General features: G+C 39.1%; 1 protein-coding gene across 3 annotated transcripts in view; it reads left to right on the top strand.

The window, feature by feature from the left end:
• Window positions 1-2,924: 2,924 nt before the first annotated feature.
• Window positions 2,925-22,541, top strand: part of ZNF385D (zinc finger protein 385D) — a 436,474-nt gene continuing 416,857 nt past the window's right edge. The window contains exons 1-3 of one of the 3 annotated variants that reach the window (XM_033053704.2): window positions 2,925-3,006; window positions 4,809-4,965; window positions 5,832-5,962. In XM_033053704.2, the coding sequence (XP_032909595.1) occupies window positions 2,940-3,006; window positions 4,809-4,965; window positions 5,832-5,962 (355 nt within the window). In that variant the 5' untranslated portion in view covers window positions 2,925-2,939. Of the gene's footprint in view, window positions 3,007-4,808; window positions 4,966-5,775; window positions 5,810-5,831; window positions 5,963-6,178; window positions 6,282-22,541 lie in introns of those variants that run through there. The other 2 variants (XM_033053719.2, XM_033053712.2) reach the window with 2 other exon arrangements.

The raw sequence follows: 22,541 nt of genomic DNA, 5'->3' as shown, positions 1-22,541 counted from the left end.
AGGAATGATGAAGGCAACTAAAAATTTAGAAAGTTATATGCTGACTATCAGGGAACCAACCAATGGAGAAAGAACCAGTGCCAATGATCAGGGATCTCCTGTACATCTAATTCCAAAGGAATTTCCTTATTTTCATTCCATATTCTTCTTTGATGTTACATAGGAGCAGTGCAGAGAATGTTTTGTTAAAGTAGTTTTACAATATCTATTTACAATTTAAATATTAATGTAGAAATTCTTTCAAGAATTAGGTGGTTATTGAAGTAGAGAGGGAAATTCAGGCCAATTTATATTATCCTAAAACGTATTTTTAAGATTTGCTAATCTGTCTTACTCTGTTGTCTTTACCCAAAGCAATGCTTTTGACTAAAGCCAGAGAAAAGCCATATAATGCAGTTGTGGTGAATTGAATGGGTGATTAGGGCTATAGTATTGTAGGAGTTTGGTTACATTAATTCTACTCTGTATGTAGCATAGGCTGTGTTTGATGCACTTTTGGATACTGCAGTTAGGGCTCAATCCCAGACACCAACTTCAAGCATAACTCCCATGGAAGAGAGAGTGAAACCCTGAATTATGGTCATAGAAGCAAAGAACAAATGAACTATTCACAGCTGCTAGTTCCATAAAACCTGGATGAGGTTTCCTACAAGCTCCTGCAACCTGCCATATGCCAGAGGGATGCCACAGATATTGTGGCTTGTTGGCAGGGAGATGCACAGCCAGGAGAGGTAATGCTTCATTCAGCATGTTCCTTTTGCAGCTCCTGGCAATAGGTTTTCTTCAGTTTCCTACAGAGCTGCAAATAGAAACTAAAGCTGTGTCTGACTCACTGAACCTTTAAGAAGGAGACAGGTGAAAAAGAACTTGCCTTTTTTTTTTTTTTTTTTTTTTTTTTTTCCCCACTGCGGGACAAAGGTTTTATTCTAGTTAGGACATGAGATGTCCATTTCTGCTCACAACTGTAAGGACTAAATGCTTAGTACAGATGATTCTATTGTGATATTCACTGATGTTAAACTGAATTTAGTTTCAGTTTAGAAAGAAGTAGAAAGGAAGATCTCTTTAAGATTTTTTAACCATAGCTATTTCTTTCTTAAATTCTGTGGTAATTAAAAGCTGAATTTAGCCTTTTATGACTGGCCTTCTGATTATTTTCTCAAAGATCCCTGGGCATAACTTTGCTTTATATTTATTTAAAATCCTATTCCTCAGGGTATCCAGAGAAGAAGCCCTAATAAATACCTGAGAGCAGTGTGTGCTCTTGGGATCCTGCCTCTTGCACATCCTAAGTATTATCTGTCTTTTGCTCCAGCTCTTTACTAGCACTCCTGTTTCATTGGCTAACATGAGGGATCAAGAGCCAGCCCTGCAATAATTCCATAGCTTTGAAAGCAGAGATTTCTTTTATATAAGATTTATTTTTCAGTCACCTGAAACATGGCTGACCTGAAAAAAGCAGTAAATATTAAGTTTTACTTTATACTTTTACAACTTTTATTTCATTCAGAAACCTCCCAGTTTATTTCTAAGCTGTTAAGTTATGGTACCTTGAAATATACACTTTTATCTCTAAATGTTTGCTCATTGTATCAGTGATGTATTTGTACATGCAGTTTCAGCAGCCTGCTATAAGTTACATAGTGAAATAATGAAATATCTCATGCATCAATACTGGGATAAATTGAGATTACAAATCTTGTGGTTTTTCTCTATGTTGGATGAAAAGACAAAAAACATGCAGACAAGTCTGTCCTGCAACAATAGAACTTTCAGAGACAGGACCATGATTCAAGTAAGTCCCTCTGATCAGATTTGTGTAAAAGTTTGGAAGAACGGACTTTAGGCAGGACATTCAGTATGTAATAGGGTCATTTAAAATTTGAGCTTCTAGAATAGTAGCTTAAATGCTCTAAGGTCAAAGCTGTATCCTGTGGGTTTTCTAAATTTCCATATTTTTCCACCTGGTGCATCTATCCAGCAAGCCGGATTCTTTGGGCAGATCCTTGATTGCTTTTTGCAGTCAACTGGATCAAAGTCTATGCAGCATGAAAAGTGTAGGTGCAGTTTATGAATCGGATCCTCTGTATTACCCATTGGTAATGTATCCCTTCACTTCCACTTGCTGGGAAACAACTTTTCTGGTGTTTGAAGTAGTAGCTGAAGGAACAGAGATGCCTAAAAAGAAGCACAGGTAAGGGCATAGGGAACAAAAATGTTGCTTTGCAGTGTGACATTGTTTCCCAGTTATCTATTTTTTCCTTAGTTTCTAGGAGTAGGAGAAACAATATTACGCTTAAAAGGAAGTGTTCTTAAATTTTTGAGTAAGTAACCAAAAAATTCTACTTTGTAGATGTGAGGATAAATCACAATTTCTGCTTCATTGAACGTGATTTTAATGGCTGTCTTTTTTTGTCAGATTTCTAGTACTAAGATCTGTCATCATTGCATGTTCTTTTTTATGACTCTAGCTAGCCCTTTAAACCTACCCCAAGGTTTGTGAAATAATTATGAGCTCAAGAAGCCAAAAATATGACTTGCTTAACATTGGCCTCAAAGTCTGCCTCAGACAGCTCTGGCCAGAAGCAGTCTTATGATTTTGGGCTGGTGGGAACCCCTGCTGCCTTCTGTGCAGGCACAGTATCCTTGCTGGACTTGTGGGTGCAAAGCTGCCCCTGGCATGTGGCAGAAATAAGACTCAGATAGATTGTACAGAGGAATATAAAGTTGTGGTAGGGATGAACCCGCTATTGTCAAGGCAAGAGCCACCACAGCCTAATTCCTGTTCTGTGTCTTGTGTTGTAGGTGCAACCAAAGACACCCTGCTGTTTTTCCAATTCCTCCAGGCCTAGGAAGCACAAGAGGAGCCTACACCGGATGATACAAAACAATGCATGAAAACAGCTGAGGTTGCTCTGAGAGAGCAAGCCGGGGAATGAATGCCAGTTCAGCTGCTTTGCTGCAGCTCTGCACCTGCACACAGCAGAATAGGGCAGCTGCAGACAGGTAAGTTAGTGCAGTAAAAAAATTTTAAAAAAGAAAAACATAAGATGTGCTCATTGTTATTCAGTTTTTGTGTAGTTTGTACAAAATCTCTTGTAGTGCTTTGTAACCTCAAGGCATGTTCTGGAGGGGCACAGATTACGATGTGGAATGTCAAGTGGTGGCCAGCAAGGAATCGGTGTAATTTTGTGAACTGCTTTTCTATTCAACTAGCTTTTCTCTGTTTGACCAGGTTAGGAGAAATAGGTAATATCAGAACAGAAATAACACTAAGAGAAAATTCATGCTAATGGTAAATTATGAGGATGTTGACACCAAGTATTGGACTAGAAGGTGGGAAGGGACAGAAGAGTCCAAGGATTCTGGATTAGAACTGAATTGGTATCCTGGTCTAAGCTGAAGCCTTCCCAATTTGAGGTCATATCCTCGGAGAGTACATGTACTGTATATTTCCCTTTCCAAAGAAAGTACAATAATTTCAGCAGTGACAACTGGTATGACTGGAAATGCTTCCTTAATGTTCTTAGGTAAAACAACAGATGCCTAAACAAAAAAGCAAGTATGGCAGTGCTCCTATTTGTGAAGGTCTGAATGAGTCTGTTCAGCAAAAGCAAAATTTAGAACATGTATTCAAACCACCAGTCTGTTTTTGGCTTAAGTGCAAAGAACATGCTAAATGGAGAGATACAACACCCAAATACTCATTTGACAGTGGAAAAACAACCCCAAGTTAATACATGAAAACAGTTGTACATCTTCATTGGTAAATGAGCAGGAAACATAAACAAGACTAAACAAAAATTAGCTTGAAACCTATGATGACATGGCAAAGAAATGACAGTATGAAACACAGAAGTAGCTCTTCAGTATTATCATTTTATTATATCTACACCTTTTCAACAGAGGCTTCTCATATTATCAATTCTTTTGTTGGCAAATGATGAAGTGGGATGATCTGTCAAATCACAGGTAGTACACTGAACTATAATATTTAAGAAGACTCCTCTCTCCCTTAAAAAAAAGAGAGAGAAAATATTTACTGTTGATAATAAAAAAATAAATCTTTCAGGGAAGAGTGGCAAATATATTTTTTCTGCTGTGGAAGTTTCTGCAAAGTTACCTCTTTTTACAGTGACAAATTAAATATGTAAGGTTGGTACAAGTCTTATTTTTCTTTTTCTCTTTCCTTCCCCCCACCTCCCCCCTATTTATTAGGGCTGTTCTGGAATATTAAATCTGCATACAGCTACTGCAGATTTTCCTCCTCACTGATACCTTGTTTTATATGGAATATATTTTTACATCATTAAAAATATTGTTCTCTACAAAACTCTTTTATACTCTATTTTTTCATTTGCATGCCAAATAATTGCTGTAGGGTTTTCTTATTCTTAGCAAAAGGAGATAGTTCCCCAGATGTATTTTCTTTTGTTTTTCTTTCTTCCTTCTCCCCTGTGTAAATACTCTTATAAAAGTAGATTTAACAAAAGATCATTCGCTATAAAAAACTTCCTCAGCAGTGACATGATACACCACACACCCACTTGTGTTGTCTTTATCAATAACAACAGAAACAGTGTCAAGTGATAAAAATACATGTGATTTAAATCAGCCCTTTTGGAAGTATATTTATTCAAGACCCTTCAAGCGGAGATGAATAGCAGGTTTCTAAATGTGATGTTATGAGGGTAAGCAAATGAGTCATTATTTGTATTCTAGAGCAATAGAGTTGGGCAAGAACAACACTGCAAGAGGGAGTAAGCAGTTGTATCTAACTGTTTATTCTATTACATTCATCACCACAGGGTGCATCTGTGCATGTGAGGTCAAGGTCAGTGATCCTTGTTCATATGAATCATTCTCAGCGCTAATGAAAACACCCCTGGTGCAGCTGTTGGAGCACCAAGAGCTTCGGCAGGCTCCTGCCACTCCTGACTCACCTCTGCGAGCCAGAATTCCCAGGTGAGGTGGAACAGCTGCGGTGGGGGATGACAGGGCTTGGGATGGAGTCCTTAACAGGGGCTGTCGGGGGAGATTGGCATTGAAAAGAAGGAGGGGAATTTTTAACTGAAGGACACAACTGTGCTGCTGTGGGCCAGCTATGCCTCCTTTACACCTTGGCTGTTTGAGTTTCAAGCTGAAGAGTCTTTAAAAATGAAATATTAATTTAAAAATCACAACCTGGATCTGAGTTAGTTTCCAAATAATTAAGTTTTAAAGTTATGGTAACAGATCCTAATTATCTTTCTCCACAAGTTTCTTGAAGTCAAGGAAACAGAGATGGGATATAGTGGTACATGAAGAAGAGTTTCTTCTTCTTCTCTCCCACCTCCTCTTTCAATCAGTGCAAATTCTGCATACATTTTCTCTGTATTTCAGTGTCCATATAGAAGGAAGGATACATTTTGTGGAAGTGCTGATCACATATATAAATTTATATGTGTATGAAAAATTAAAAATCAACCATGGAATAACTTTTCAGGGCTGCTGCAGTGACTACTATAATTTGATGTGCAAGTGGATTTATTACTAAGCTTGCAAACAAAAGTTATGTGCGTTGTGTTTCTTGCACTGAAATAATCCTTCTACAGAAATTTTGGCGGCCCTTCGCCAAAGCCAGGGGAGGAACTCGATGGCCGGAGGAGTCCCCGGACCCTAGCGAGGAAGAAGAGGGGAGGTGAGGAAGGGAGGGAGGTAGGCTGTTGTCTCAGCACACATGGTCTTGTGGGAAGTGGGAATCTCAGGTTGAGTTACTCATCGGAATGGAGTCAGGAGTGTGCACAACCAATGATTTTGATGGCAGGAGGTAACGTACACATGTTTTTCAGGGAAGGTGCTGTAGGAGGACTTGCCGGCGGGCAGGAGGAGGTTTGTGCCGAGGGCTGTCATTTCCCTAGCGCGGAATTCTTCCGATCCCAGGAGCCCATCCCCGCCGCCTCCGATGCTGTCCCTGCCTACGGTACGAGCGGGGGGCTGCGGGCACGGGTCCCGCGGGGCGGGGGGCGCGGGGCGGCGCTGCCCGCCCGCTCTGATTGACGCCGGCCCGGGCGGAGGCGGGTCCGCGGGGACCGCGCCGCTCCCACCCGCTCCCGCCGCCGCCGCCGGGCAGCGCGTCCCGCGCTCCGCCGCCCCCGCGCTCCCGCTGCCGCCGGGATCGCGGTGCCGCGCCCGCGGCATGGCCGGCGCGCTGGGCAGGGGGGCGGCGTGCTGGCGGATGCGGAGCGCGGCGGGCGGCAGGAAGGAGAAGCCGCCGGGCGCCAAGCCCCAGCCCCGGCACGGTAAGGGGGCGGCCGCGGCGGGGCTCGGCGGGGCGCCCACCGAGCTGGGACGGGAGCGCCCAGGTCCGCGCGGGGCAGCCTCCGGGCCAACTTGCCTGCGACTTGTTATAGCCGCTCGGCTCCTCTGGGGCATGGGGATCCTTCTCTCCTCTCCCCTCCAGCGGGTGCGGAGGGAGAGGAGCTGCCTGCTCCCAAATTCCACCGAGCTGTGCCTTCTGTCTTTTATTTGCCGAGGCGAAACAGCGTTCGCGCGCGTTTTGGCATCTTGCTTTGATAGCGGCTTCTTTGATTATTTTTGCAGAAAGCATTTGCGATCTGGCAAACGCCAGTGAATCTGAGAAGAGTCCCCGAATTCTCTTTTGGCTTTCACGATCTTAATGCCCCGAAAGCACTGTTGAAAACATTGCCCTGTGTGCTGTTGTCTCCTCCTCCCTTACTTGTCCGGGGAGGCAGATGCTCTCTTTGAAGGCTAAACAGCACACAGATAGTTCTCCCAGGATCAGGTCCTGACTCTGAAGACATAGAACGGAGTGATGTTCCACGAGCTATTGAAAACAAGTGTTGAGGTTCATGACCCTTGTGTGCTAAACACTGAATGCAGTTCACCCAGAGCCAAATCTGTCATGTGCGGTTTCCTTACTGTACTGCTTGGCTGTCACCGTTCTCTGCTTTGAGGAACAAACCCAACTGTTTGTGGATCTGGTTGCAGTGTCTGGAAATCTCACTAGAATTTGTTCTAGCTGTGTGTTCCCCTTTGGGTTTTAAATCCACTATTCGGGTGAGTGGGTTTGCAGAAGTCTCTGACCTAATCCTTCAAGGGTAAAGTAACATCTTAAGTTGTGCTCCAGTTCTGCATCAATTTGCGTTTGTTTGTTGTTTTGTTAGTCCCCAAAGTAACTTTGTGTCTTTTCCTGAGAAACTAATTTGGCTGAAGGCGTAATTTGTACTCTTTACAAGTCCAGAGGTTGCTGTTGCACGTTCAATAATCTTCATGACAAAGATGTTGAGATGATGGGGAGCCTGGCACTTCAGGTGTTGGCATTTTGAGAAAATGCTTGCTAAGAAAGTAATAGACTCAAATGCAGGTCTGAAATGAAAAAAACCTCAGTGTTTCTTCCATTGACTGTCACCTGGATATTTCTGAGCTGGAGTGCTTTTGCAGCAACGTCTTCGTTTGCATTTTGCTTCTTTGTGCCCCTTTCACAAGCCAGAAGAGGAGGCAGACTGAAAGTCAGAGCAAAGATTTTTGTCAGTGGATGTCAAAAACCCTCTCAAATAAATTCTGTGGGGTAAAGAAAGTGTTATCCGTTTAGAGAAGGAGTTGTTTAAAAATAGTTATAAGTATTTGTCCTATTAATTCTGGGTGCAATGCTGGTAGTAGTGACTCACATGTTAATAGGATTCCTTTAAGTTGTATACCTGTTATATGTGAGTATTACACAGTAGCTAGGCACATAGACCAAAATTCTGGATACTGTGAATTCAGTGGGAATTTTGCCACTGACCTAAGAAGAGCCAGAATTGAATCCACAGACTTTGTAGTGTGAGGTGTCGGGCCAAACTGAAAACATTTGGCTGATTCACCTGTGCAGTTGTGGCAAAGTTTATAATCCTGAATATGCTGCTATGATTAATATATTATCGTAATAACTCTACCCCGAATTAGTTAAATTACACAGTTATAAAATAACTTGGTTCTAATGTGGTATGTGGTATGCTTTAGTCTATCAGGATTGCTTCTTATAAATGTTTTCCAAAGTATCATATGACACTGAATTCACATTTAAGTAATTGCTGCAACAACACAGAACACTGAATTACATTGAAGCCCATACACTTTGCATCTCAATTAGATTTTAACTGTAATTTAAAAATAAGTACTCTATTATATTGCCTTTGCAAAGTGAACTAGACTTAGTTACTAGACCATTTACTAACATTTGACAGTTCCAAATGTAAGGTAAAAATGAAATTAGAGTAATTTACATGTCCCTAATACTAATTGTGTGCTATAGGGAAATATTTGGGGTGCTAACCAAAGAAGTGATATTACTTTAGTATGCTTGCAAAATTTTTAAAGTTATGGAAACACTCTTTTTCAAGAATGGACTTTTAAGTAAATTTCAGCTTTTGTAAGCAGTATTGATCAATTAATCATGCAGGAACAGAGAATTTACTTAAAATGCTTAAGCCGAAGCATTAGAGGGGTTATAACTAAGATATACCTAAAAGTAAAATTGTGGTATGTGAACTGCCAACAATTTTTAACTAGCAAACAGACGGACAGGTTTGATTTATTTATACCTGCATGCATTCAGTTATCAAAGGGAGATGGGAACTGTTCACAAGAGAGCTTTATGAAATACTTTCAAATTTGGGAAGTAATATTTCTTCCTAATCTCTTGTTTTTGCTACCAAACCATTTCAATGGAGCACCGTCCTGCCTTGGTGGAAAGTGTCATATCTCTGGGGATCTCAAAAGCACTGTTATGATTGACACCATCTGAAGACCATGCACAATATTTCTGTGTACGTTTGGATTAAGATATGTTTATTTGGGCATCACTTAAGGGTCTAAATTGGCAGGGTGCATTTCGAGTTGCAGCTGAGCAAACCTGCCATTTAACTGAGTCAAGTTACAAATATTTTCCAACGTTGACATTCTTCTCACCTTTTACATGAGGAATTAGGAAGACTTTTTTTATACTCTTCTAGTATTTAAAAATACAAATATGAAAATTTCCTTATGATCTCGCATGTAAAAGTTCTTCTTTTACAGGTTTTGTGGTTTCAAAGCATGTAAAGCAATGTAAAGGAGAACTAGCATTTCTACCCATTGTGTCTATACAGAAAATGAACTCATGTCAAGATTCCAACAAAAAGTTCAAGATCCTGTTGAGATCATGGATATTAACAGTCTTGTAAAAAGTCTATTTTTAAATGATTTGATGTTGGGTTAGCATTGGCAACTTACCTGTAAAATCTCCAAAGAACTTGAAAACTGACAGCTACAGCCAGAATTCTCTTACAGATTCTCTTTAGGCAGAAGATATTAAGAAGTAACATATAGAAAAATACGTAAATAAAGTAGTATTTTAGTGTACTGCTTAAGAAAATTTGAAATATTTGTATAAGAAAACCTCCTCCCTTGAGGAGTAGATATGGAAAGATTCTGACTAAAAACTATGAAACAGAAATAAGTTTTGAATTACTTAGTACCAGAAGAAATAACTTCTGCAGAGAAAGCAATGTTTTATATCCCTTTTAAAGTTATGTGAAAGTTAGTAAAAACACTTACTGAGGAAAAAAGCACAAGTAAATAGTGCTGGATATATGTATAGGAGTGTATGTGTCCACATAGGTAAAGTTTTAGACAGAAAACAATTACTTTCAATTATTAGATTTTTTTTTTTTTTAAGAGCTCACAAAATGTGCCATATTTAGACTGGCAAGTGCAAGTCCTCTGTGCTTCAGCCAGCACAATGAAATCAGTTGGTTTTTTGCCAGTATATTGAATTATATCCAGGTAGACTGGATAAATGAGTATGAGCTCTAACAACACAGAGTGCTTTTTCACCTGGATCTGCTGACTAATTTTAGTCTTCACCTGTCTAGAGCTGTCATAGAATAAGACAAAAACTGTTGTTACCATGTCTGTTTGGTGTAATAGAAAGGTTGTAGTGTGGGAAGGGTAGAAGTCAACATATTATTGCTGCAGAGATATGGTCTCTTCTAACTGTGTTGAACTGCTGGGAGAATGAAGAGAGACGGATAAAAAAACTCTACAAACCTGTTCACTGTTCTGCTCTTCAATATGTTTAGTTGTATGCACACGTGCAAACATCCAGGGTGCTCCTGGACTGGACTAATTCCACAGTCAACAGTAAGGAAATTAAATTGTGCTTAAGCTTTCCGCTTTCAGATGTTCTCATCTTTGCACATTTCTTGAAATACTCAAGAATGTGCTTCAGTATTTTCTGTTGGCTTTTCCTTTTCCTGGGAAATAATGTTGTTGGTCATATTGAGGTAGTCATAGCCAAATCTTCTGTTTTGCTTGAGGTGTACTTCTTTCACCTTACTTTTTACATGTGCCTTATTGTAGCATTTGTGAAAGTAAATGTCTGAAATTAATGTAGCTTATATTTATACACACACACACACACACACACACGCACACATATACATACGTATATGCTTAATATAAAGGAATAGAAGTTTTCTTCCTGAAGCAAGTAAACATCTTTTCTGTGATCAGTTGGAATAATCTGCAGGTAGATTTTAAATATTGAAATATTTTCCTTGCTTATATGTTCAGAATGTGTGAACATTGATGTTATTTCTATTTACATCTGCTGACACTAGTGCCTCAGCCACTTTTGGGGTCTCATCAGTAAGGGAGTGTGGTTGCTGGTTACTGCAGATCTTGCTCTGCAGGCATGGCTTTCCAAACAAATGGATGAGTAAGGCCTGGAGAACCAGAGGGGTTGGTTTGCCAAACATATTTTAACTTGATTAACCTTTCCCTTTTTCCTTTGATGTAAGTGCCAGCTAGCTGTTACTTCTTTCTGTGGTTGTTTCTGGTTTTTTGTTTGTTAAAAATTATTTGTTTGTTTCTTTTGTTTTTCAAATTTATTCACTGTAAAAAGGGTAATATCCTAGTTAACAGAAGAGGATATTTATGATACTGATAAAACCTAGCATTATAACTTCCTCAATTAGAGATAAGTAATCAGAGCTAAAAATCCTTGGATTATTCTAAATTTTAATTTATGATGGAATGAAAAACCCACCCTCTAGATCTTAGAAGCAGACTCCAAGTACAGTTTTATGATATTTATTTAAATCTAATTTTTGCACAGAAATGTAGATAAGAAACCAAAGACTTCCCTTTCATTTCATAACCAGATATAATTTTCTGACTTTTTTAATGGACTATTTGGGTAATTTTTGTCAAAGAGAGTCTCAAGTCATCATCCTGGTGTGATCAGAAATGAAAAAAGAAATAATCACTTTCTCGATCATTTGGCTTTTGCTGTTGAAGATTCTGAAGCTAGGTGAACTGATTACTCTTACAGAACTATAGAAACTATCCAATTTCAGTACATTCTAAAATATTTCATATTTTGAGTAACCATGGCTCCGGGGCATTTTATACTTACTTCTGGAAGTTTCCAGTTCTAGTATTCAGTTTAACATCTCTGCCTTTGTCTTTCCATTTTGCCTTGCCACGTTAAAACAATGAATCATCTTGTCCATTAACTACAGTTGGAAACTCTGTTTATGCACTGAATTTGTTTTGTCATGTTGCCTTAATAATTGATTGGAACTCCTGACTGCTTTCCCATATGAATTTGGGCTTTTCCCAGTGCTGTTCTGAGCAGTAGAAGCAAAAGCCATTCCCAGACGTGGAATGTCTTTACCCTCTAAGGATTTAACTTGTCTTTCTCATGAAACTGTTAGGCAACATTTTCATTTTCTGTCTTCATGCATATGACATTGTGCAGAGGATGTAATATTTCCTGTAACAGTTGATCAAGGAATATTGTTATTGTAGGTTCACTTTGATACATTCTGTTTTGTTGATGGATTTTAAATTTGTGCTGATTAAAATATTGAAGCATTAAATAGCAAGTGAAACAAAACTATAATGGCATTCTTTGAATAATTTAGAGGAGTGACATGGTTCAAAGGAAGGGGCTACAGGACAGGGAGGCTGTGCCAGCAAATGCAAATTTGCACCTCTTGCCTTGAGAGTGGGCTTGAAGATAGCACTCTAGTTGCTATTTAGGCAGCATTTTGAAAATAAATGCCCTTTTATTAAAAAGGCATTACACTGGCAGTTTCTTGACTCATTAAATAGCATTTGCCTTAACTATGTAGTAGTACCATAATTTTCTTTATTTCTTTGTTGCATTTGCAAGGTAAATACTGAAGGATATACTTAATAAATAAGCCCAAAATACTGTATAAAAGTTTTTTTTTCAAGATGCCTTTGTGGTCTTGTCTTGTGCACTGTGATATATAAGAATATTTTTTGTGTGCTCTCTATGACTGATTTGCATTGAGTTGTTGATGCCATATTCCTGTGGAACGCATCAAAAAGTAGAAATGAGGAGTAAGAATTAGTGGGTAGAACCTTCTCCTGAAGGTAAATTAAAGTAGAACTGAGTAGTTTGTGGTAATGAGTCCAAGAGCCTGTGGAAAAAAGCAAGAAAAAAGTTGTTATTGTCAATGTCTGCATTGCGCTTTGCTGTACAAACCATTCCAGTATTTTGTTCAATACTTATCTCTCTGAAGCTCTGAAACTACAGAGCTGTCTAAACTGCTGGCATTTGTAGTGAGGGGGAGGAATGGGAGCTTGAGAAGAGATACTCCTTCTCCAGAAGTTGGATTGAGTAAATTCATGTAGTGTAACCAGATGTCCTCATCAGTTTCATCTCTTTGGCTGATAGTCACTGTGCTTTCATGTGGGAGGTCATGGTTGCTGCTAGACAAGAAGTGGGTGTGAGTAAAATTTTTTAGGAGGTAAGTGAGAGGAGGTTCTGTAATGAGAAGCTGTACACAGAGAGATCAAGGGACCCCTGCGTTACATTCATATCAGCAGGACTGCAGAAGAGAAAAGATGCTGCCTTCTGGGATGGGCAGAATGTTCCAAGACTTCTGCATCATTTTTAAATATAAAACATCTTCATAATCAACTCCTGACATCAGTGATGTGTTCCTTACAATATTCAAACCTGAATTAGAGAGAATGGGAACACAATATTCAATTTTTATTTAACTTAGAGGTGTGAATTTTTGGCTTTCTAGCTACTTGGAATTCTAAGATATATTTAAGCCTGTAAATGCATTTAAAAAGTGGAAGAAAGTGGGTTTTTAAAGATCACAATATATGTTTTAGGGGAACATGGTCTTTTCCAGTCCTGATGACGTTGGACTTCTGTATATCCTCTATGGCAGGACTGCTCCCAGTCCAGGTATTGATTTCAGTTAACACTGAAGTTGCCTGAGGGATGGTCAGTTGTTTGTGTTAATGGTACTGCTGGGTGCAGCCTAAATTGCTTCGAGCATTTGGCCTACAAAGGCAAGTTCTAATGAAGCAAAAAAGCATTCACCACTGTTTTTATTCATTGTGCAATTGTGGAGGATTTCTTGTTACTTTTCACTGAGAAGTGGTAATAATCTGGTTAGAACAGAAACAAATATTGTCAGGGTTATTGTTTGCGTGTATAGTCTTTGTTTTTTGATGTCCAAGCTTAATGTCTAGTCCCAGCTCAATTACTTTAGTTTTTGGGAGAGGACTATATTGAAAGTGTAAAGGAGGGAAAAGGATCACCTTACAGAAACTGCAGTGACTGGAGTGAGATTCTGATCTTGGAAGGGTTTGATCCTGTGGGCTGTAGCTGCTTGCTGTATGCACCAGATCAGGGAGCTGATTTTTCAGGCTTTCTGAATTCTTCTGTTTTGGCACTTGTTCCAGGGAGTGAGCACACAAATGATCTCACAGAAGAGATGATTAAGTGACACCTGAGAGTTTTTCAGAGTTCTTAGCAGCATTGAGCAGTTGTTCCATTGCAGGGAGGGTTAGGCTGAAACTGCATCCTTGACTAGCTTATTTTCCCTCTTATTCCTGCACCAACATGATGCCAGTTTGATGGCAGATGGACATTTTTAGCCCAAGGCTTTTGTATTCTGCAAACTCAAACTTGGTTTTATGATTTTCTTAGCATAAAAAGAGGAAAGTGACAAAATTATTTATTGATGTATTTTGAATGTATATGAATGCTCAGTGGTGGTGGGGGGTTTGTTTGTTTGGGTTTTTTTTTAGATCCAAAATATTTAGATCCAGTAATTTCTTGTTGTATTCAGCATATCTAGTAGAAACCTGAGGAATACAGAGAATGATTCAGGTGGGAAGAATCTTAAGGGGCATCTCTAGTCCGGTTTCCTGCCCTATGTCACCTGTGAGATCAGATCAGGTTTTTGAGGACTTTCTTCAATCCTTGACAACATCCAGGGAAGGAGTGCACAAAGTCTGGCAACTGGTTACTATTTCACATCAAAAGCCAAAGAGGGCCTGATAATTTTGGAAAAGTGGGAGTTCTAGATAATGGGCATCTTCCTAGAAATAAGTCAGAGACTAAGTGGTGCTACTGATGATCTGAAGTACCACTTGCAAAACATGATGAAAACTGCCTTATTTTATGGTGTTCCAGAAAAGAAACCATGGAAAGCTAATAATGTGCTAAATCCATAGTGCTCTGAATAAAAAGATTCTAGTTATTCCTAAGCTTGCAACCCCTTATCTGAGTTCACCTAGAAACTTAGTTAACTTTTTGAGAAATACAGAGGAGTATGCCAGCTGTCAGGGCCTTCAGCTCTGTGCATAGTGCAGGTAAGAGTTTGTGACGAGAAGGGTTTTGGCAGCCTGAGTAACTGAGATTTTCCACTGTCATTGTAGCACAGAAATCTCTGGTCATTATGGAAAGAGTCTGAAAGACAATGTTTTACTCTTTGTTTTGGGATTTTTTTGTTTGTTTGTTTGTTTTTGTTTTGGTGTTTTTTTGATGGGGGAAGAGAGGTAGTGTGGGTGTGTATGCTTTAGTGTTCTGTTCTGTTTGGGTTTGTTTTGATTTGGGTTTGATTTTTTATCCTCCATGAGGTCCCAGCTTTGGGACAGTAATGAGGCTGCTTGTTCTAATGTTCTACTTGACACCCTGCCCACAGGGTGGGTGGATTTCTCTGGACGTCCCCTGTGTCTAACTTAAGGAATTTGACAGAGAACCAGCAGCTCCACTGCATCTTTATGTCCTGATATCTTCTTGTGTACAAGCCTACAAGTAAATTTCACAATTTTCCATCAGTAGTCCTATGTAAGAAATCTCCATGCCACATAGTATGCCTGCAGTAGTGCAACCTTGCGGGTGATATATTTTCCTGATAGAAAAAAAATACTGTTTTTCTTTACAACGCACATTATAACTTTTGGCATTAGCTGCAATTGTCCCACATATGCTAATTAATTCAGCTATTTGGTATAATTAATTTGTTAATGCTTCTGCAGTCATGTAATAAGATACATTGGCCCACCAGCAGTCTCAATGCACTCATATTAAGAGGTTGTTTAGAGACTCACTTTTTTGCTTAATAATATTTTAATAAGACCTTTCACTGAGCTCTGTGACCATTAATGTCTTATTTTTGAAACGTTTCTCTTCTTTGTCTTGTCCTCTAGTGTTTTTTTTTTGTTTTGTTTTCTTTAAATCTGATGTCTGATTTTATCTTTGTTCCACTGCTCTTTGCAGGTTTGGTTTATAACAAGTAGATGGCTAAAAACTTCTGTCACTACAGATATGATTCAGAAATCTTTGATCAATGGTTTTCCTTGAAGCCTACACTCCTGGTAATACTTCAGGTGTCAAAACTTGGGGCAAAAAATGATTGAGAAACTTGTTCGGTAAATAGAAGTCATTTATGATTTTCCTAAAGTAGGGAGAAAATAAGAACTCTATCTGCTACCAAAACTGTGAAGGTGTGGCAGTGGTAGACTTTGTGATGCAAATACCAAGATGGATTTCTCCCATTTCTAATAGTTGACGTGTTTCTTGAGAACTAGCATTTGTACTTCAGCAATTGTTTTTTAAAATGTCTCTATGTATGAGAAAGGCTGTGTGAAGCCAATCCGTGCAGAGGAAGGAATTGTAATGAACTAATAGCTTTTTCAGGAGTGTGTGTTCTCTGGTCATGACTTACAGAGCCTTGAATCTGGCACAGAGAGACGTGCAGAGTGAAGGGTGCCATGAGGAACTCTCATTGTCGGAGCAGCACTGCACAGTGCGTGTCTGTGTTTACCACACTTGGTTGTTCGTATGTTTTTGCTACAGAAGACGACAGCAATCGCAGCAGGCACTCATGAGCAGCGTGGCTGGGAGCTCTGCTGCCATCTGTGTTAGCGCTGCCTGTTCCCGATGTGCGCTCGCTTCCATATGTATAGCTCAGCACTTAGTCTCTACAGCCATTGGAGTAATATATCTGGAAACAGTTGTGATGATTAAAGTTGATGGCAAACAGTCATTGAAGAAATTAATTTGTTTTCAGTGGATGTTCTCTGTTTTCTTTTTTCTTGAGTATCTCCTACTCCTTCAGAAACATTTCATGAGATACTTCTGCTCAGTCCAAACTTGAACTCGTCACTTTTGGCTTTGTACATTGTAATAGCCTCCACAGCAACCACTGTGATGCCATAAACAGAGGGTTTGACTTCAGGTGAAGAATGTAGGCAGTAAAAGCAGAATAACCCATAAAGAAAAATGTGGGAGGATGGGGAAGACAGGGAAAGTGATTATTTTGGCTTTCTCTGTAGCAATACACCACCCACCCCTCTGGAACTTTTTTAAAAAAATCTTTACTGATAGCTGAAAGAAACTAAATTCTTTTAAGATGTCAGAGTAGAACTTCCGTTTTAGACAGTATAATTGAAAATATATGCAAGTAATGGAGTTTTATTCTGCATGAGGTTTCTTTTTCTCTCTTTCCATTCATTTTTAAAAAATCGCTTTAGTAAACCCACCGTGGGAGGATAGTTTTGCTGCTGTACTTTTCCCAGGATGCAGCAAGAGAAATTGCATTTGCAGTTCACAGAGAATGAAATTAGACTTGCTCTGTCCTGATGATCCACTACTCCTACACCCAGCACATTTCTGGGAGTGACTCTTGCTTGCTATAAGAGACAGTGCCCTGACTGTACTTGCACCTGCTCTTGTGCATGAAGGAACAAGCATGGTTTTGGGCCCACGTAGCCCCCAAATTAGAATTAGGCACTGTCTGGAGTGCCTCTGTGTGGGTCTGCCTCCTCTCTACAGCATTGTTAGTGGAAGGGGAGAGTTCAAACACATCGCTTTGTTTGCTTGTAGGGGTTGAGACAACTTTCTATTCTGTAATAGATTTATACCTGCTCAGAAATACCATGGTCTCAGAGAGCATCAAGCAGTTGAAGGATGTTAATTTTCATCTTGCATCATGTCATGTTCACAACACAGTTGGGTGCTGGACTGTGAAATCAGTAGAAAGTATTTGGGAAATGCAAATCTCAGTGTGGCATCTGAAAGAGTGGACTGTTTTTTATTTTTGTTGTGTTTTTTTTTTGTTTGTTTGTTTGGTTTTTTTAAGTTGGATGGTATTGAGAGCCTCACACACTCCTTTTTCTTGTTGAGTAATAAAATCTTGCTCTTTAACCCTTCAGAGATCCATCCATTGGAGATTATGTACATAAACCTTTATTTCTAGTCTTTTGTATCTGGCCAGCTTTTTCTTTTGGGCTGTGGGCTTTTCAAAAGCAGGTTCAGTTAGACAAACCCTCAAATGATATTAGTGCTCATGGAGCAACTTAAGTACCAGTGTGCCAGACAGCACTGCAATAAGTATTTCCTTTTCAGAGAGAACAGAAATTGAATGCATATAGTGCCTATGGAGAAAAAAATTCTCCAATAAGAGCAGAGAAAGCCCATGGATCAGCAAGGATCTCCATTTAATATAATGCTGATCTTGTGCTCCACAAAGCTGGTTAATGTGAGGAGACTTACACTAGATCGATCTATCTGTCTATCTATCTATCTGTCTATCTATCTATCTATCTATCTATCTATCTATCTATCTATCTATCTATCTATCTATCTATCTTCTATATCATCTACATCTAGATCTGTTCAACAATTCCAGAAGATTTCATTTGCTTTTCAAAGGCAGAGAGAGAGACTGACAGTACTCACATCTGTAATCCCAATATTCCAATAGTCCCTCCATCTGGATGGTTGTTCTGTGAAGCTGACATAGTCTGGACAGTTTTCATTAATTTCATTTTTTCCATCTTCTCGGATGAGCTTTTAATCTCCTGATTGCTGATCCCTGGTTTATAATCAGATTTGACAGTGATAGGATGGCAGTAAATACCTTGATATAAAAGTCCATAACAAAGTAGAACTTTTGTTTCTCTCCTTACTCCTGGGTGAGGTAAAATTTTATTTGTGAAGTGTGAATAACTTTGAAGCATAAAGCTGCCTAGTTTTGGGCCATTTTCAGGTGGATTGTTAACAAGTGAGATGTTTATTATTTTTTCCCTCTCAAAAAGACAAAATGTTTATCTGTGACCTGCTTCGTAATATTTTTGGAAATGAATTTGATGTCAACTTGATTAATCATTCTGTTTCTCCACAGGTTGATAAGATACTTTGCCAAATAAGATCTAAAATAATAGTTACTTGACATGTGAATAATAATTTTAATTCCTAAATAAAGCCATTCCGGAATAATTTTAATGCTGTCAATAAATACCTTATAGTTAAGTGGATGAAAATATGTTTAATAGTTGCATTTAGCAAGAAGCCTGCTCATGGTTTGGAGTTTTTTTTCATTGTTTTGTATGCACGTGATAGGTGCATAATTTCTGCATCTATTTTGCTTCCCATCAAAGTGGAAAAATCCTTTCTCTTTGCTTTTTAAGCCATCCTCTGCACAGTCTTATAGGTCAAATTAATGGTAAAAATATTCAGAATAGAAGGTTGGAGATATACACAAAATGACGAGCATACCCAGTTTAAGTGCAAGCCATGCCCATGGAATAAAGCAATTTTGTTCAAACTATAAGCTGTAATCAATTTCGTTTTAATAAAGTGGTTTTTTTTTTTTTTTTTCTTGAATAATGTTACCTGGTTGGGTCTCTTCTTTACTTGTTATATTCTTATTTATAATTTTTGCATTATCCCATTGTAGCCTGTCTACCTATACTTAATCTTGGGAGGAAAAACACTCTAAATACACTGCCACATTTTATTTCTTTCTCTCACTCTTCTTTTCATGATACACTAATTTCCATGTCTTTACTGTTCCAAAAATTCTTCCCCCTTTATTCAGTTCCTATAACCTCAGTTAAATCTGAGTTTCACTGTCAGAGACAAGAATTTAAATGTGGTTTTTTTCCCCATCCTGCTTAAGCCCTTGCCTTTCCTTTTTAGGATTTGGTGCTCCTGCCACCTGTGTATTCAAATGTCCATCTGGCACACTACAGAGTTTTCTAATTCTTTTATATATATATGTGTGTGTGTATATATAATATGTTTATAAATATATATAAATATATAAAATATATATATGTATGTTTTCTTAAATAAATTTTTGTTGGTTTTCTTGTATGTGGAATTATTCAGTTTTTTTCTTCACAGTTTTAATGAGAGTCCAAATTGTCAGCCCAAAGAGCTCCAAATTCCGCACTTGCTTATATAATAGCACTGTAATTTTCATTTTTGCTTTCTCTGCTTTCTCTTGATTTTATGCCAATAACTTCATGAAGATCAAACATAGTAAACTTTCTAGGTATAACTTTAGAGGTGGAACAGAAGATTCTGAGGAAAGCAAACTCCTAACTATATGCTTCAAACCCAAACTCCAATCACCTGATGTACAGAGAAGTGCTGGTGATGATTGTTCTCTTTGGAAGCTGCAGTTTTCCTTGATGTTGCTGTAGGAAGAGGTCTTTGTTGTTTTGCGTACATATGAGTTAGAGAACTCTGGAAATTGCTGACAGAAAGGGAGAATCTGATTTAGGACACTCCCACAGATTTTGTGGGGGTAGGGAAAGGACTGCGTTAGTGCTCATCACTGGCAAATGGTGGGAAGCTTTTTTATTGGGTCATTGTTTCTGACAGCTTCATCCAGCTGCCTTTTCAGTTTTCTCTGGACATGCTGTTACAGAACTTTGAGAAACAGATTGAAAAGTTGCTTGCAGTAAATGAGCAGTACAAGTTCCTTATTAATGCTACTTTTCCCTTTGGCAAGCTTTTTGACTTCAGAGAGTATATTTCTTCCCCTGCACTTAGAATTAATTTTGTATGCCTTGACAGCCAAATTATTTGACGTAGGAGTAAAAAACCACATCTGTCCCTCACTGAGCTGGTCCCACCAGCACATGATAGCATCAAATGGCCCATGGGCCAGAAGAAAAGCTTCTGCAAATAGGGAATTGCAATTTGTAAGGGCAAATACAAAGCTGAGGTAGAGTTCAACAAATGTTGCAAATAATTCAACATTCAGGCAAAAATGATAACCATCATTGTTCATGCCAGCATGTGGCTGACTTTTAATTAACTTGAAATTATGCTTTGCTGGTTTAGGTGAAAAACAGTAAAGATTTTGTCAGCTGAAAAGAAATTGCTGGAGTTCTTTGCAGAGATTATTACAGAAACCAACACAATTCCTATACAAAACTTGAATTCTATAGAGTATATGTTTTTATATGTGTTATATCCATACATAAATTAAATATTGATGTATAAGAATAGAGTCCCTGTTGTGGAAAAGAATGTGCACAACTCCATATGAGAGGGGATGCAGCGTTGCCTGACCCAACCAGTTATAAGTGGTTTCCTGGCAGTGAGTGACGAGCTGAATTTAATGATTTAAACATAGAGGGACCTATAGGCAGTGTCTGCACAGTGGTTATTTGCATTTGAGAAAGGGGAACAGGTATCCAAGGAATTTACTGGGGTAAGTTAATAGGTTTTTGAGTGTGCAGAAAGATGGGGAAAGGTAGCATGTGACCAAATCTGAATGCACAGGTCTTGAATGTTGCTGGTACTTTGCAAAATTGCTTATCAATAGCTTATTGAGTAAACAATTTACTCTAGCAGGTGTGGAATACTGTTAAGTGATGAAATAAGAAATATGCAGTGATAAGGAGGGCAATAGCAAGGACTGTGATTAACAAAACAGTAGAATTAGGACACAAAACCTCACACACAAGGTTTTATTTGCAGATAAAGAACATGCTACAACTGAGCCTGCACAAGGTGCCTGCAGTATGTTTGAAAATGAGATGTGGAAAGTAAGAAATGTTTGACTGGATAAAAAAAAAAAAACCCAGAGAGGACTATAATGTACACTGGTCAGCAATAATGATAATTTCAGTTCATCAGTTGAAAAAAGTATTTGATAAATGTCTTAATCACAGAATAAAACAACAGAGAGAGACTATTTTAGTTTTTCCTTAATCAAAGCCAGGAAGAAGAATCCTGAGATAAAAGTCTTCATGTAACTCTGCTCTGCCTGTGAAAACTGCCAGGTCTCCAAGTAGGAATGTGATGATTTATGAAGAGCATAATTCATATAGTGAAACTGTTGCATGTTTGTACATTTATCAAATTTGTAAAACATGAAGGAAATCAGTGAGGGCAGCTATCTCACATAAAGTTGAAATCATTAGATTCATTAGCTGTTAGGATAACTAAATGAGCAACTTCTTTTAGTAGTGTCTGTAAGAGGACAGAAAACAAGGAAAGCACGCTGAAGCAGCTCTGCCTCTGCTGCCCCTGGGGGTCCATGGGAGTGCCGAGATCCCCCTGCAGCCTGTGGGTGAACCCACTGGAGAACAGGTGGATGTGCCTGCAGTAGACTGTGACCCCACAGGAGTAGGGTCCTGGCAGGACTTGTGGACCCATGGAGAGAGACAAGCACACACTGGACAAGGTGTGCTTGGAGATTTTGTGACCCTATGGAAGGAGCCACAGTGAAGCATTTGAGAAGAGCTGCAGCCTGTGGGAAGACTGTGGGGAGGACAGTTCATGAAGACCTGTCTCATAAGATGGACCCCACACTGAAGCAGAGGAAGAGTCGAGGAGTCCTTCCCTGTGGAGGAAGGAGTGACAGAGAGAGTGTGGAATGAATTGACCACAGCTCCTATTTCTTATCTTCCTGTGGTAGTGAATATGGAGTGGAATTGCGCCTGGGATGAATGCAGGCCTGGGTGGAAGGTGTTTTAGAATTTGGTTTTATTTCTCATGTTCCTACTTTGATCTGATTGGTAATAAATTAGTTAATTTTCCTGAGCTGAATCTGTTTTGATTATGACAGTAATTGGTGAATGATTTGTCCCTGTATCTCGATTCACGAGCTTGCTGATGTAATTTTTCTCCCCTGTCCAGCTGAGGAGGGACGGATAGAGCAGCTTTGGCGAGGATCTGGCATCAAGGCAGGGTCAGCCCACCACAGCTGGGATAATTTACAAAAATTTGAGGCAGGTGGGAAGAAGTTGAAAAGGGGCATCAGTGTGAGCTTTGCTAGTACTGTAACTACCCTGGCATTAGAAATCTTTCACAAAGGCTGACTGAAGAACAGCTGAAAATGAAGAAGCTCTCTTAGGAAGTAAGGTTTTCTTGTTTTTCTGCTGGTCCAGCAAGATGGAATGATTTATACTGTCATCATATATGTACC

Source organism: Catharus ustulatus, chromosome 1 (genome assembly GCF_009819885.2).
Source record: "Catharus ustulatus isolate bCatUst1 chromosome 1, bCatUst1.pri.v2, whole genome shotgun sequence".
NCBI classification, from domain to species: Eukaryota; Metazoa; Chordata; class Aves; order Passeriformes; family Turdidae; genus Catharus; species Catharus ustulatus.
Note: the sequence above shows the minus strand (reverse complement) of the source record. Positions and strands in the feature narration are given on the sequence as shown.